Source organism: Lethenteron reissneri, chromosome 21 (assembly GCF_015708825.2).
Source record: "Lethenteron reissneri isolate LAM-NWPU_2019-01 chromosome 21, ASM1570882v1, whole genome shotgun sequence".
NCBI classification, from domain to species: Eukaryota; Metazoa; Chordata; class Hyperoartia; order Petromyzontiformes; family Petromyzontidae; genus Lethenteron; species Lethenteron reissneri.
The window spans coordinates 16373633-16388036 of NC_083799.1; the positions used below are offsets into that span (position 1 = coordinate 16373633).

The following is a 14404-nucleotide window of genomic DNA, read 5'->3' on the forward strand; positions in this document are numbered from 1 at the left end:
ACTCGACAGACAACGATCGAGCGGCCCTCGACAGACGCTCATTTGCATTTGACCGGCGATCGCGAGGAGCTGCCCTTCGCTCATCGGGCAACCCAGCCGGAGCTCCACCACCCAGCCGACAACTCCACTACCCAGCCGGAGCTCCACCACCCAGCCGGAGCTCCACCACCCAGCCGGAGCTCCACCACCCAGCCGGAGCTCCACCACCCAGCCGGAGCTCCACCACCCAGCCGGCAGCTCCACTACCCAGCCGGAGCTCCACCACCCAGCCGGAGCTCCACCACCCAGCCGTCCGCTCGGCCTCGGCTCAGAACGCCGGCGACGGAGCGAGCGAGAGCGGCGCACGAATCGCCGCCGCAGCCCGAACCCTCGCGCCAGGCACCCCGCCGCGTTCACTTCGCTGGAGATGTGCCGACGCAGCAGCCCTTTTATTACCTTGCCCGCTGCGCATCGCATCGAGGAGGGAAATAAATCAATCGCGCCGGTCCAGCCGTTAATTAGCACATCCCCCCCCCCCCGCCGCTTCCTGTGGATTGCAAGCAGTCCCCGTGAGAAGGGCTCGGGATCTTCATCCCCGTCGCCAATCCCCGTTGTCCCCGCCGCGTCCCCCGGATGTGGAGGACCACGTCGCCCCACGTCGCCCCACGACTCCCGCTCGACGCATTTCACGCCCGGGTTCAAATGACCTCATCCACCTGCACCCGGATGCAGCGGCAGCGGGCGTCGTGCGGCGCTGGAAATTGGAATTCCATCAACGGCCTCTCTGCCCACTGGATGGGAGGGAGGCTGGCGCGTGCGGGTGGGAGGGTGGGTGGGTGGGGAGACGGGGCGAGCGAGGCTGCGGGTATTACTCTCTGGCGCGCAAAATCTACGACTCCGCAGCGCAGAGGCAGACGAGGAGACGCATTGCTCTCCCAATGCGCATCGAGGGGGCTGGGCTTTGCAGTGAGCGGATGCCCTTCTCATCGCGCAGTTCGTGCAGAGTGGCTGGCTACGACGATGATGATGACACGAGAGCAGTTCACGCAAATCACTCGCTCACTTTAAACTAATGCACTGTACATAGTTCGTTTGGCTATTAGGAAAAGATTTCTGTCCATCAGCCTGAGCCAATAAACCAAAACGATCATCAACTGCTTCACCGATACCGGGTGAGGCGGTGTGCTCCTGACCTGGCACAACCCCAGTTCCACTCCGAGTCGCGGCTAACAGCAGTGGTGAGTGATGTCGTCAGGGGTCTGGGGGCCTCCCAACACAGCCGTTACCAACCCACACTGACCAGCGTGACGATCGACCCGTGCACGTCCATCTCTACTTGCGCGGTTATTTTTCTCTCTGTCGCTCCAATGTCTGTCTGCTTCATTATTGCACTGGACAGTGCTTTGTTTTCATGTTATTTTGCTATCGTCATGTTGGATTACCCAGGTCACGCTTGCAAATGAGACTCGTCCAGTTCTCTTGATCGCTTGCCTGGTTAAACAATAATCGACTTGAACACAAACTCGATGTAGAGTCAGATATTTGCACAACTGATATTGTATTGACAAATGGCTATCACTTGTTTTTTTTATTCTATAATTATCACACAAACCTTATGTTGCCTCCATCAGCGTGGTGACTTCCATCCACGCAGAGTGGATAACTGAACTTTCAAAGCCTGGGCTTCTTGCTCTCACAACGCCTAATCCCGCACACTCGCGGCACGCGGCTACAGACGCCGGGGCAGCCATCGAAGGGGCAACGACCATTGGCGAGCCAGCGGCCCCTCGCCGCGAGCCAGCGGCCACTCGCTCCAAGCCAGCGGCCCCGCGCCGGGAGCCAGCGGCCCCGCGCCGCGAGCCAGCGGCCCCTCGCCGCGAGCCAGCGGCCCCTCGCCGCGAGCCAGCGGCCCCTCGCCGCGAGCCAGCGGCCCCTCGCCGCGAGCCAGCGGCCCCTCGCCACGAGCCAGCGGCCCCTCGCCGCGAGCCAGCGGCCCCTCGCCGCGAGCCAGCGGCCCCTCGCCGCGAGCCAGCGGCCCCTCGCCGCGAGCCAGCGGCCCCTCGCTCCGACCCAGCGGCCCCTCGCTCCGACCCAGCGGCCCCGCGCTGCGAGCCAGCGGCCCCTCGCTCCGACCCAGCGGCCCCGCGCTAGGAGCCAGCGGCCCCGCGCTGGGAGCCAGCGGCCCCGCGCTGGGAGCCAGCGGCCCCGCGCTGGGAGCCAGCGGCCCCGCGCTGGGAGCCAGCGGCCCCGCGCTGGGAGCCAGCGGCCCCTTGCTCCGACCCAGCGGTCCCACGCTGGGAGCCAGCGGCCCCGCGCTGCGAGCCAGCGACCCCTCGCTGCGAGCCAGCGGCCCCGCGCTGCGAGCCAGCGGCCCCTCGCTCCGACCCAGCGGCCCCGCGCTGGGAGCCAGCGGCCCCGCGCTGCGAGCCAGCGGCCCCGCGCTGGGAGCCAGCGGCCCCGCGCTGGGAGCCAGCGGCCCCTCGCTCCGACCCAGCGGCCCCGCGCTGCGAGCCAGCGGCCCCGCGCTGGGAGCCAGCGGCCCCGCGCTGGGAGCCAGCGGCCCCTCGCTCCGACCCAGCGGCCCCGCGCTGGGAGCCAGCGGCCCCGCGCTGCGAGCCAGCGGCCCCTCGCTCCGACCCAGCGGCCCCGCGCTGGGAGCCAGCGGCCCCGCGCTGCGAGCCAGCGGCCCCTCGCTCCGACCCAGCGGCCCCGCGCTGGGAGCCAGCGGCCCCTCGCTGCGAGCCAGCGGCCCCTCGCTCCGACCCAGCGGCCCCGCGCTGGGAGCCAGCGGCCCCGCGCTACGAGCCAGCGGCCCCTCGCTCCGACCCAGCGGCCCCGCGCTGGGAGCCAGCGGCCCCGCGCTGCGAGCCAGCGGCCCCTCGCTATGAGCCAGCGGCCCCTCGCTACGAGCCAGCGGCCCCTCGCTACGAGCCAGCGGCCCCTCGCTGCGAGCCAGCGGCCCCTCGCTGCGAGCCAGCGGCCCCGCGCTGCGAGCCAGCGGCCCCGCGCTGCGAGCCGGCGGCCCCGCGCTGCGAGCCGGCGGCCCCTCGCTGCACGACGCACGCGCCGAAACCCAGCGCAGGCGACGGAACCTGGCAAAGGCCGCAGCAGCCGGTGTTGAAGTGTTGAGAGGCCACGACAACAAAGTCTCACGACACGGTCAAAGATCCCCCGTATAGCCTCCAACAAACCGTTGGGGCAAGTGCCGTTAGCGAACACCTACGCAGGCCGGCACGGCGCACGAGGGGGTGGGGTGGCCAACGCCATTCTCGGTCACCTTTGTCTCCCCAGTGCCGATGTTTACACTCCACGCCGGGTACGCGTTTACGGCTGAGTTGACCTAGAGAAGGCCCAAGCACGGTTCAGATATTCTCCACTGTTATTGGTCGCGAGCGGGAACCAAACTCGGGTCGCAGGGTTCGTAGCCGCTTGTGCTGCCGCTCTCTCCCAAGCGCAGCGGGCAAGCGAGCGGTGGGCCCGAGTCGCGAGCCGGGCGCCGTGACCCCAGACCGTCTCCCGGCAGCTGACACAACACGGGGGAGGCCGGCACCGCGCGTGTCCGAAACGTCAGACTCGTCGACAAAATCCACAACAGCTGCTGCTGCTGCTGCCCAAACTCGGCACCGCGCACAAGTTCAGCCCTCCGCCCGTCTCTTCACAAACTTCACAAACTTCACAAACTTCACAAACTTCACAAACTTCACAAACTTCACAAACTTCACAAACTTCACGAACTTCACAAACTTCACAAACTTCACAAACTTCTGAACACAGAGACACGCCAAAGTGGCAGGAAATTGCCAAGGAGCTATTTGTGATGAAAGCCCGTCAGGACGGGAGCTCCATCCCTTCCTGAACGTGACCCAACCGCAAGGTTCTCAATAAAACGCCGAGAATTATTTCAAAGCAGACACTGATGAGGGCTGTACCCGCCCAGCGAGACATGAAGTTTTAAGCAAAAGATGCCAATGGGCTGCTGAAATTCACATTTCAAATGTCACCGTTTTACCAAAACTCTCTACCCCCCCCACGCCCACCCACACCTAAAAACCCTGCCCCGTGTGGAACAAACAACACTGCCAAATATAGTCAGACATTACAAGTCGAGTCAAACATCACAAGTGTAGTCAAACATCACAAGTACAGCCAAGCTTTACAGCCACAGTGCACACCACTCCCCACCACTCTCCACCACCACCGTGGCCACGAGTTGACGTCTGTGACCCGCAGAACAAACCGCGAACTCACCGCCGCGCCCTCGCCACTGCTCGCCCGTCCGACGCGAAGCCCTCTCCCCCCCTACCGACTCGGCCACATTCGCTCTCGGGGCCGCGCGCGGCGGCCACTTCACTGCGGCTCGCCCCCGCGTCCCCGCAGCATCGCCGCGGGTCGCAGCGCTCCTCCCGCTCGCTCCGCGGGGAGGCCGCGGCGGAGCGCGCGCGGGGGGACAGCGGCTCGCTCGGGAGCCGCGCTCGCTCTGCTGCCTCCTCCGCCTTTGTGCGCTCCCTCGTCCCCGTGGCGGGGGAGGGGGACACGGAGGAAGAGGGGGGGGGGGTGAGGCAGCGGGGCAGGGAGGAGAGGGAGAGGGAGCGGGGCAGGGAGGAGAGGGGTGGGGGCCTTGCGTTGCGATGGGTCTCCCCCCCCCCCCACCGCTGCTCTACCGCCTCCACCACCACCCCCCCTCCCCTCCCCACGAACAATGAGCAGCAGCAGCAGCAGCTCAAGCGGCACCACGCGCTTCCTACGTCACGAGGACAATGGAGGACGGGTGGGGGGCGAGGGATGGGGAGGGGAGGAAGGGATGGGGATGGGCAGGGGGCTGCAGGCGACGGTGCACGGGCCGCCTGCTCGTCGATCTCCGGCCCCCGTGCATGGAGCCAGGCGCGCGGGCATCGACTCGTCGCTTCAACTCCTCTGTGCGACAGCTTTCACTGAGACCCAACACAGACCCCGAGCACAACGCCACACTGCTGCTGCTGCTACTACAACAACAGCGCTCAATTCAAGAAGAGCGTGACACGCTCTCATCTGTTACTCCCTTCACGAGTGCTGTTTGTTGCTGGCGATTGGGCGTATTGAGCCCCCCCACCAACCATCAAAAAAACATTAAAACTCACCAAACAAAACAATCAAATCCGCTGAACACATTTGAAGCACGGTCTCAGGCGCGCATTGTGACAGACGGGGAAGGTGGCGGCGATGGATGTGGAACAAAACGGCGAATCCCTCCCGCGATCACCCTGGAAAACCTCGGGGGGGTCTCGGCTGCCTTGATCCAAGCCTCAGTGCAGCCCAGGGCATACACACCAATGCCCGACACGGCATAGTTGCTGGAGTCCATTGATATGTATGTACAGGACGTTGAACTTCTTTCGCACCGTACAGTAGCCAACCATTGGTGTGCGGTGGGGTAAAGTGTGGACACTCCCCACCCCTGTCACGACACCAAGTCGACACGTGTCTGCCAAAGTACCCCCTAGAAGACCTCCCCAGAGGAGCTCCCCAGAGGGGCTCCCCCTAGTGGAGGCTTCTGCCGCTGGTGCCGTTCCAGGCTGCGCCTGCACCGTCTGGAACTCGATGTCAGCCGGGGGGGGGGGGGGGGGCAACTCGGGGGGGGGGGCGGGCAACTCGGGGTGGTTCAGCCACACGAGCGAACGCGGAGGGGCTGAAGTCTGCAACCCTCCGTGGCGACTCCCCGTCCACGTGACAGTCAGCTGGTGATGCCTCCTCGTGGCCCAGTGAGGCCACGTGACAGTCAGCTGGTGATGCCTCCTCGTGGCCCACGTGCTCGACCTCACCCCCCCCGCACCCCACGGGATCCGCAGCCCGCGCTGGGCGCCGCGAAGCCTCAAGAGAAAAGCTTCGGGGCGTTGATCGGTCTCCGTATGCAGGCGCTGCCCGCGTTGAGCGATAGACGGCGTCTCTCTCATGTGCCTCCATCGCCTACCCGTCCCGTCCGCTCTGAGCCCAAAGTCACAACGGCCCCACGCGGCACCTCCATCCTCGGCTCCCAAGGTCCCCATCCCGTCCCCCTGCGTGCCAGGCTCCCACGCTCCCGCAGCACGCGGCCGTGTAAGAAGCGAGCAGGGCGAGCGTGAGACCCAGCGCGTCTGCGTGGACGTGCCGCCCGGCAGGAGGTGCGAGTCTCCCGTGAGCTCCATCCTGGACGCGCGGCTCACGGCCGCGACTCTTTAATCGGGCGGCGGGCGGCTTGGAGCGAACGAACGCGGTCGGCTTCCTGGGGGTCACCCTCCGACGGTCAATCGGCGACTCCCTCGCGGCGACTGCCCGAGGCGGATTTACGACGCGGTGACGGCCGCTGGCTTAGCGCTGTCTTAGTCTAATCTCGTTTAAGGCCGAGTTGACCTAGAGGAGCGCCTCATTTGGTGAAGATGCCAATTGCCGCAGTGTTCGCGCACGGTCAGCTATCCCGCCCACGTGGTCAGGGTCTCAGTGGAGCGAGGTTGATTTTATTCTTCAGTCGCTTTCACAGTCATCGAAAGTAGCGATCAGCCTCCGCCCGATCATCACAGCTGGGATCAGCGTGGAAGAATTGCACGCGACAAAGACAAAGATCCCCTGTATAACCATCAACAGACTGTTGGGGCAAGTGCTGTTAGCTACCAATTACAAAGACAAAGACTCCCTGTAAAGCCTTAACAGACTGTGGGGGCAAGTGCTGTTAGGGGTGGGTGGCCAGCACAACGCCCAGCCGCCTCTGTCTCCCGAGTGGCGATGTTTTTACACACCGCATCAGGTACTCATTTGAGGCTGAGTCGACCTAGGGGAGGCCCAGAACCGGTTTCGGATAATCGTCACCGGTGTTGGCCGTGAGCGGGAATCGAACTCGGGTCGCCAGGTTCGTAGCGCAGCATAGCGCTAATCGCTACACTTCGCGCACAGACACAGAGACACACAGACACACACAGACACACACACCTACAGTCCTACCGCACTCAGGCACCATCTTCCCTTCGTGACCAATGCCAGGAGCGGTGACCGCTTCCCCTTCGATGACCGAATCTGGAGAATGGAGCGACGAGAAAACGCGAACCCCACGCCGCCCCTCGCCGGGATCGCACTCCGGGCCCCGACCTCGCCGTGCGAGAGGTGAGCCACCGGCCCCACAGAGAAACCTCCTCCTGTCAATCAGCGCTGTCAATCACCGCGCTCCACACCGCGCTACACACCGCGCTCCGTGTTGAACCACCGCATGCCACGTGCGGTGGTCTCCGCCTGCACCGATGGGCAACGAGGGACGGCCCAGAGTTCGAATGCGGTCACCAGTCTCAACGAGTGGACCACACCGTCACACGGTCACGCCGCTGCGCGCGAGTCTACGGGTGTCTTTGCGAGTCTACGGATCTCCCTGCGACGTGAACCGCAGTGACGCCACCGTCCCATTCTATAATTCGCCGGCAGCCTTTCAGAGATTCACCACGTGGCTTCTCCCGAAGCCGTTCCCTGGCTCACTCGCCAACCTCGACACGGACCCAGGACGCGAGGGAGGGAGGGAGGGCGACGCTCACCTACGCGGCGGTCGTAGTTCCAGGCCGGGACGGTGTCGAGCTCGCGCAGTGTGGAGCGAGGCGGCAAGGGGAGGCGCAGCTGCACGGGCCCCGTGGCCTCCACCTCGGCGCCCTCCTCCGTGGCCAGGCGGAGGCGCGCCGCCGACACCGGCTTCAGCTCCACGTGGCTGCCGTTGCCTTGGCAGGGCGCGGCGCCGTGCGGTCGCAGGTCGACGGGGAATGAAAAAAACAGACAATGTTGAGAGCGCGGCGCCGCGGGCTCCCCGAGCTCGCCCCGCTCGGAGCGGCCTCCGCTCTGCCGAGCTCCGGAGGGCAACTGGTCCGCTCTGCCACGTCGACCGAACGCTCGTACCCACATTTCACCCCATCGCCGCCGCCGCCGCACACAACCTGGCGATCGACTAACTGTGGCGTGCCCATTTCTACCGGCGGGTGGACAGAGGCGGGAGGGATTTGAGAAGCTCGGGCCAACGTTTCAGCCGCCGCGCCGGAAGATCGGATCAAACCGCGACCTCCGCATTGCAAGTGCCGTACGCTCGCCGACACCGTCGCTAAATATTCACGAAGGCAGCCGCCAACCCCAGACTGAACGCGCGCGATGCACGCCGCGGCACGGAGCGCGGTCTCTAGCCCTTACTCTCCACTCTATCTCTCTGGCCTCTCTCTGCCTGCGTTAGCCCTGAAGAAGAGCCATTGCCTGAAATGTTGCGCATTAAAAAAAATGTTGCCTTTTGAAGGCCGCAGCGTTATTATTGACGAATGTGTTGCCAAACCGCCAAGTCCGAGCGTGGGCTCCGCTTCAACATCCAAACTCGAGACATCCCACGGAGCGGCGATCCGCACGAGACGCAGGCGGCCAGCAGCAGCAGCATCAGCAGCAGTTTGTTAAAGGCTACACGAGGGGGGATGGGGGGGGCAGCTTTGCCTTCTCTACCCGTGGCGTTGGCTTCGACTCCGAGCATGTGCGGGAAGCTGCGCAGCTCCCAGTCGGCGACGGCCACGGTGAGGAACGCCGAGAGCTGCCGGAGCGTCGCGTTCCCCGGCAGCTCCAGCGCCGCCACCGGCAGCTGCACGCTGGGCTGGAAGGCCGCGCCTGCACGCAGCAGCAGAAGCAGCAGCAGCAGCAGCAGCAGAAGCAGCAGCAGCAGCAGAAGCAGCAGCAGCAGCAGAAGCAGCAGCAGCAGCAGAAGCAGCAGCAGCAGAAGCAGCAGCAGCAGCAGAAGCAGCAGCAGCAGCAGCAGCAGAAGCAGCAGCAGCAGCAGAAGCAGCAGCAGCAGCAGAAGCAGCAGCAACACAACAACAATAACATCACACCATCATCAACATTACCAGCATCATGAACAACAGCATCGTCGTCGTCGTCATCATCATCATCACCATAGCTAGACACACATCAGTGTGTAGCTATTGTCAGTGTGTGTAGCTATTGCCAGTGTGTAGCTATTGTCAGTGTGTATCTATTGTCAGTGTGTGTAGCTATTGTCAGTGTGTAGCTATTGTCAGTGTGTAGCTACTGTCAGTGTGTAGCTATTGTCAGTGTGTAGCTATTGTCAGTGTGTATCTATTGTCAGTGTGTAGCTATTGTCAGTGTGTAGCTACTGTCAGTGTGTAGCTATTGTCAGTGTGTAGCTATTGTCAGTGTAGCTATTGTCAGTGTGTAGCTACTGTCAGTGTGTAGCTATTGTCAGTGTGTAGCTAGTGTCAGTGTGTAGCTATTGTCAGTGTGTGTAGCTATTGTCAGTGTGTAACTATTGTCAGTGTGTAGCTACTGTCAGTGTGTAGCTATTGTCAGTGTGTATCTATTGTCAGTGTGTAGTTATTGTCAGTGTGTAGCTACTGTCAGTGTGTAGCTATTGTCAGTGTGTAGCTATTGCCAGTGTGTAGCTACTGTCAGTGTGTAGCTATTGTCAGTGTGTAGCTATTGTCAGTGTGTAGCTAGTGTCAGTGTGTAGCTATTGTCAGTGTGTAGCTATTGTCAGTGTGTAGCTATTGTCAGTGTGTAGCTATTGTCAGTGTGTAGCTATTGTCAGTGTGTAGCTATTGTCAGTGTGTAGCTATTGGTTTCGTCGTCGCGGGTGACCACCGCCCACGGCTGGCGTGACGAGGGACCGGTGCGGCCGCCAAGACGTTGAGGTGGCCGGGATCTCCGCGTCGCTCGAGCAATGGGGCGCCGCGAACAGCGGGGCCTCAGCTGCGCCACGATGAACCTCACGCAACCGCTCCGTGCGGGATCCTACCACTCGTCGGCATCGACGCGGAAATTCATAGCAGCCAAATACTCTAAACGCGTGTTTCTTAACGGAGGGAAAAACCAGAGGACCCGGAGAAAAATCCACGCGACCACGGGGAGAAACAAGGAAACTCCAAATATACAGCAGCAGGGGTCACGGTCGGGATCGAACCCACGACCTCCTGTAGACCAGGCGAGGTAGTCAACATCTCCTAGCCACCGCGGCACCCCACCGAGAGTGGACATCGCCAGCCCGCCTGCGGTGCCAGCCATCTCCAGCGTCGGCCTCCGCAGAGCGTGCCGCCACCGCCACTGCCGCACCGGCCCCGTCCACCCGGGGCGCTCGTCAAACTTCCGGGGGCCGGCACCGCGACACGAAACCCGAGGTTCACTTCAGGCTAATCCCGACGACCAAAGCGCTTTGCCATGTGACCACCGTGCCGATTAACGGCTTTACAATCAGGAAAAATAACCGCACAAAGAAGGCAATTAGGAAACGCGATTTCATTCCATTTAAGAATTTTTCTTTTTTTTGGTGTGTTTACAGCTGCAGGTGAACTTAGCGGCCTCTAGTGGCTGCAGAGGTCAAAAATAATGGACACAAACACACGCATCAAAAATAATCGGTGCTTATGTACGAGATTCGATGCACGAACCGCAACTCACAAGAATGAATATTGAGATCAGAGAATCTCGACTCGGAGCGGTCCCCACGAGTCCGTCAACCAAAGGGATGGAGCTCCTCGGAGCGGATGGTGGATGGAGGGGGACTACTCTAGGGGCAGGTCGCCGCGTCTCGACCGCGCGGCAACAGCAGCGGCAGCGGCGCGATCTCCTAGAGCGGGGGTCAAAAACCTCGGCGGTGAGGTGCGGTGCCGGTGGAAGCATTTACGGCGTTGGCCACGACGCCGTCATCACCTCGGTCCGCGTGTTCGAAGGATAACCGGGGAACGCCGCGCACGTTGTTATTGTGCAACGAGCGCGGACGCGCTCGGAGCAACGCCAGCCGCGTCGTCCTGCCCGGTGCCCCTGCCGCTCTGCGAGCGCGCGGGGAAGGGACGCGAACCGCGCTTTAGCGTCGCAAGCGACCGCGGCGGCAACCGCGGCGGAAACCGTGGCCGGCGCTTGCCACGTACCCTTGGCCACGCCCGGTGCCGGCGAGCGAGACCCACTGCCGGGAGTGGGTCGGGCCGAGCCAGGTGCCACGGCGAGCGAGACGATCGCGCGGCCGCGCACGCACGGCTGGGAGATCGGCTGCTTGAGTCGACGGGCCGCTCTTTGTGATCGATCGCTCGGGCCCCAGAGCGACACAGACGACGATGCCAATGACATCCCAAAGCCCCATCACCTCCCGTGCAGAGGCGCGCACACAAGGGGGAGACTTGTTCCCGCGACTATTTTCACGTTACCCGATTCGTGAAGTATTAGAACCGATACCAATCGTCGAAGTGACCGATCATTACAAAAATCCGCGGGCACGTGGCGGAAGTGTTCCACGGCCGTCTGCGTGATCCGGGGCGCATCGCGAATTCACTTCAACATCCATACAGCCCCCACCCCGCGCCCCCCACGCAGGGGCACCAGGAATGTTTTTAGGAATCGCGAATTGGGGGACAGATTTCCAGAGTCCTGCTGTCCGGCTACAGACGCGAAGAACGACGGGGGACGGGCGGCACTTACTCTTCGTCTGTCCCGTCATGACGATCGTGTCATCGTACACGGTCAGCGACGCGGGCAGCTCCGGCAGCAGCTGGACGCTCAGCGACGAGAACACTGCACACGTGGGACACACGTGAGACACGTGGGACACACGTGGGACACACGTGAGACACGTGGGACACACGGGGGACACACGGGGGACACACGTGGGACACACGTGGGACACACGGGGGACACACGTGGGACACACGTGGGACACACGTGGGACACACGGGGGACACACGTGGGACACACGGGGACACACGTAGGACACACGTGGGACACACGGGGACATACGTGGGACACACGTGGGACACACGTGGGGCACACGTGGGACACACCAAGACAGCTGCGTATTAACACCACGAAGTAATCCTGCGAAGACTAACATCAGTCGGCATCGACGCGACCAAAATCGAACCCGTCAGCTCCTAGCTCCACAGCGAACATTCCATCCATTCACTGAAAAACACACAAGGAGAGGACTCCATGCCGTGTACACGAGACACACGTCGTAATCAGCTTGGAGCGGCAATCATCCAGCAGTGGATTGACCATGCCTGCTGCCGATGATGATACACACAACATACATATGACATACATATAACATACATTTAATATACATGTAACATACGCGTGCGCGTGTATTGTGACTGTGGCGCACAAATGGCGATGGTAAAATTCCCGGGATGATAAATCACTGGAGTAAAAAAATTATAAAAATTGTCCCTGCGTAGTAAGTGTTATTTTCTAATTTCTTATGCCTCAAAAGTGCAGAAAATGTGACCAGGACAGTGATAGTTTGAAATTTACCTATTTTCAATGAGAAAACGTGGTGTGCATTTGTGTTTTTCCTTCACATAAAGTCCTGGTCACAAAAGCAAAGTTTGTGGGGAATGATAGCGATTTTCTATACTTCTGAGGCATAACCAATTATAAAATAACACTTACTACCCGGGAACAAAAAGTCGTGTTACATCGTGTAACCACGGCACGTTCGTGTCCGCACGCACATCCCCCGTGCTGCTCGCGACGATCATCTCGGGCCACACCAGGGCCCGGCCCGGCGGAGCGCGCGGCACCTGCGGCACCTGCGGCACCTGCGGCACCTGCGGCACCTGCGGCACCTGCGGCACCTGCGGCCGCCTCGTCACAGGGTGCGGAGCGATGGACGGGGCCCCTGGGGGGGCCAGGCCGGCCGGTCGCAGGCAGCTCGGGGCGGTGACGGTCGGCACGAGTGGCACCGCCACTGCCAACGCTACCGTGTGGGAGGTGATAGAGGGGGGGGGGGTGATGGAGAGGGGGGGGTGATGGAGAGGGGGGGGGTGATGGAGAGCGGGGGCGGGGGTGATGGAGGGGGGTGATGGAGGGGGGTGATGGAGGGGGGGGTGATGGAGAGGGGGGGGTGCGGCAGCTCCGGATGTGAATGGCAGTCGTGCCGGAATGGATTTTCCAGATGAGCACGCGACTTCATTTGTTTTTACAGCTCTTCGTGTTGGCAGACTCGTGGTGCCAGGGTCCCCGGCTCACAAAGACAAAGATCCCCCGTGTAGCCTTTAACGGACTGCACGAGGGAGTGGGTGGCCGGCACCACGCCCGGCCACCTTTGTCTTCCGAGTGGCGATGACTACACATCGCCCCGGGTACTCATTTGAGGCCGAGTCGACCTAGGGGAGGCCCAAGACCCAGTTCAAATATTCACCACTGTTGCTGGTCGTGAGTGGGAACTGAATTCGGCTCGCCGGGTTCTTAGCGCGCCGCGCCACCGCTCCCCAAATGCGCGCGCACACGCGCACCGATCATTGCTCCGGCAGTGCGTGTGCTGCACGAACCTTGGGGCTGACACGGAGACGATGCACGCGGTCCCTGCGCAAGGATGGCACTCGCATTCACGAAGCCTCTCGTCGTCTAAACAAAATATCAACTTTCGCTCCGTGACGTTCCGTCTGGCGCAGGCGGTGCCGCAACGGTTGACGCCAACGTGCCCAGCGAGCCGAGTTTACATCCCGGCCACGCCTCAAGTCAACGCTGCCGAGCGATTTCTGAACCGGTCCATCGCACAAAACCTCTCCCCCTCGCCACATTGAACCAGCCCCGCACGGAGCGGCGTGTTCACGTTCGGTGCAACAACCCTCAGGGCCTGTGCCACGGCTGGGGCCTTCGTCCAGCAGTGGATCGCCGAACGGCTGTAACGGGTACACGTGGTGGTGCCTATCACAACAACCCGGGCTAAGAGAATGAGAATGTTCACCGTAACGCACCGTACACACTGCACACCGTAACGCACCGCACAGCGACATCGCGCAGGGGACACGCGTGGGTTGGCGATAGAGTGGAATGGGTGGTGGTGTCTGGTGGTGGTGGTCTCTGGTGGTGGTGTCTGGTGGTGGTGGTCTCTGGTGGTGGTGGTGTCTGGTGGTGGTGGTGTCTGGTGGTGGTGGTGTCTGGTGGTGGTGGTGTCTGGTGGTGGTGGTGTCTGGTGGTGGTGGTGTCTGGTGGTGGTGGTGTCTGGTGGTGGTGGTGTCTGGTGGTGGTGGTGTCTGGTGGTGGTGGTGTCTGGTGGTGGTGGTCTCTGGTGGTGGTGGTCTCTGGTGGTGGTGGTGTCTGGTGGTGGTGTCCTGGTGGTGGTGGTGTCTGGTGGTGGTGGTGTCTGGTGGTGGTGGTCTGGTGGTGGGTGTCTGGTGGTGGTGTCTGGTGGTGGTGTCTGGTGGTGGTGGTGTCTGGTGGTGGGTGTCTGGTGGTGGTGGTGTCTGGTGGTGGTGGTGTCTGGTGGTGGTGGTGTCTGGTGGTGGTGGTGTCTGGTGGTGGTGTGTCTGGTGGTGGTGGTGTCTGGTGGTGGTGGTGTCTGGTGGTGGTGGTGGTCTGGTGGTGGTGGTGTCTGGTGGTGGTGGTGTCTGGTGGTGGTGTCTGGTGGTGGTGGTCTCTGGTGGTGGTGGTCTCTGGTGGTGGTGGTGTCTGGTGGTGGTGG

The 14404-nt window shown here is 62.2% G+C and overlaps 1 protein-coding gene across 1 annotated transcript in view; it reads right to left on the reverse strand.

Annotated features, from left to right (window-relative positions):
- LOC133344949 (protein FAM171A1-like) overlaps positions 1-14404 on the reverse strand; it is a 41559-nt gene that overhangs the window by 15790 nt on the left and 11365 nt on the right. The window contains exons 4-6 of the mRNA XM_061555278.1: positions 11419-11511; positions 8443-8601; positions 7509-7685 (exon numbers count right to left, since the gene is read on the reverse strand). Of these exons, the coding sequence (XP_061411262.1) occupies positions 7509-7685; positions 8443-8601; positions 11419-11511 (429 nt within the window). The remainder of the gene's footprint in view (positions 1-7508; positions 7686-8442; positions 8602-11418; positions 11512-14404) is intronic.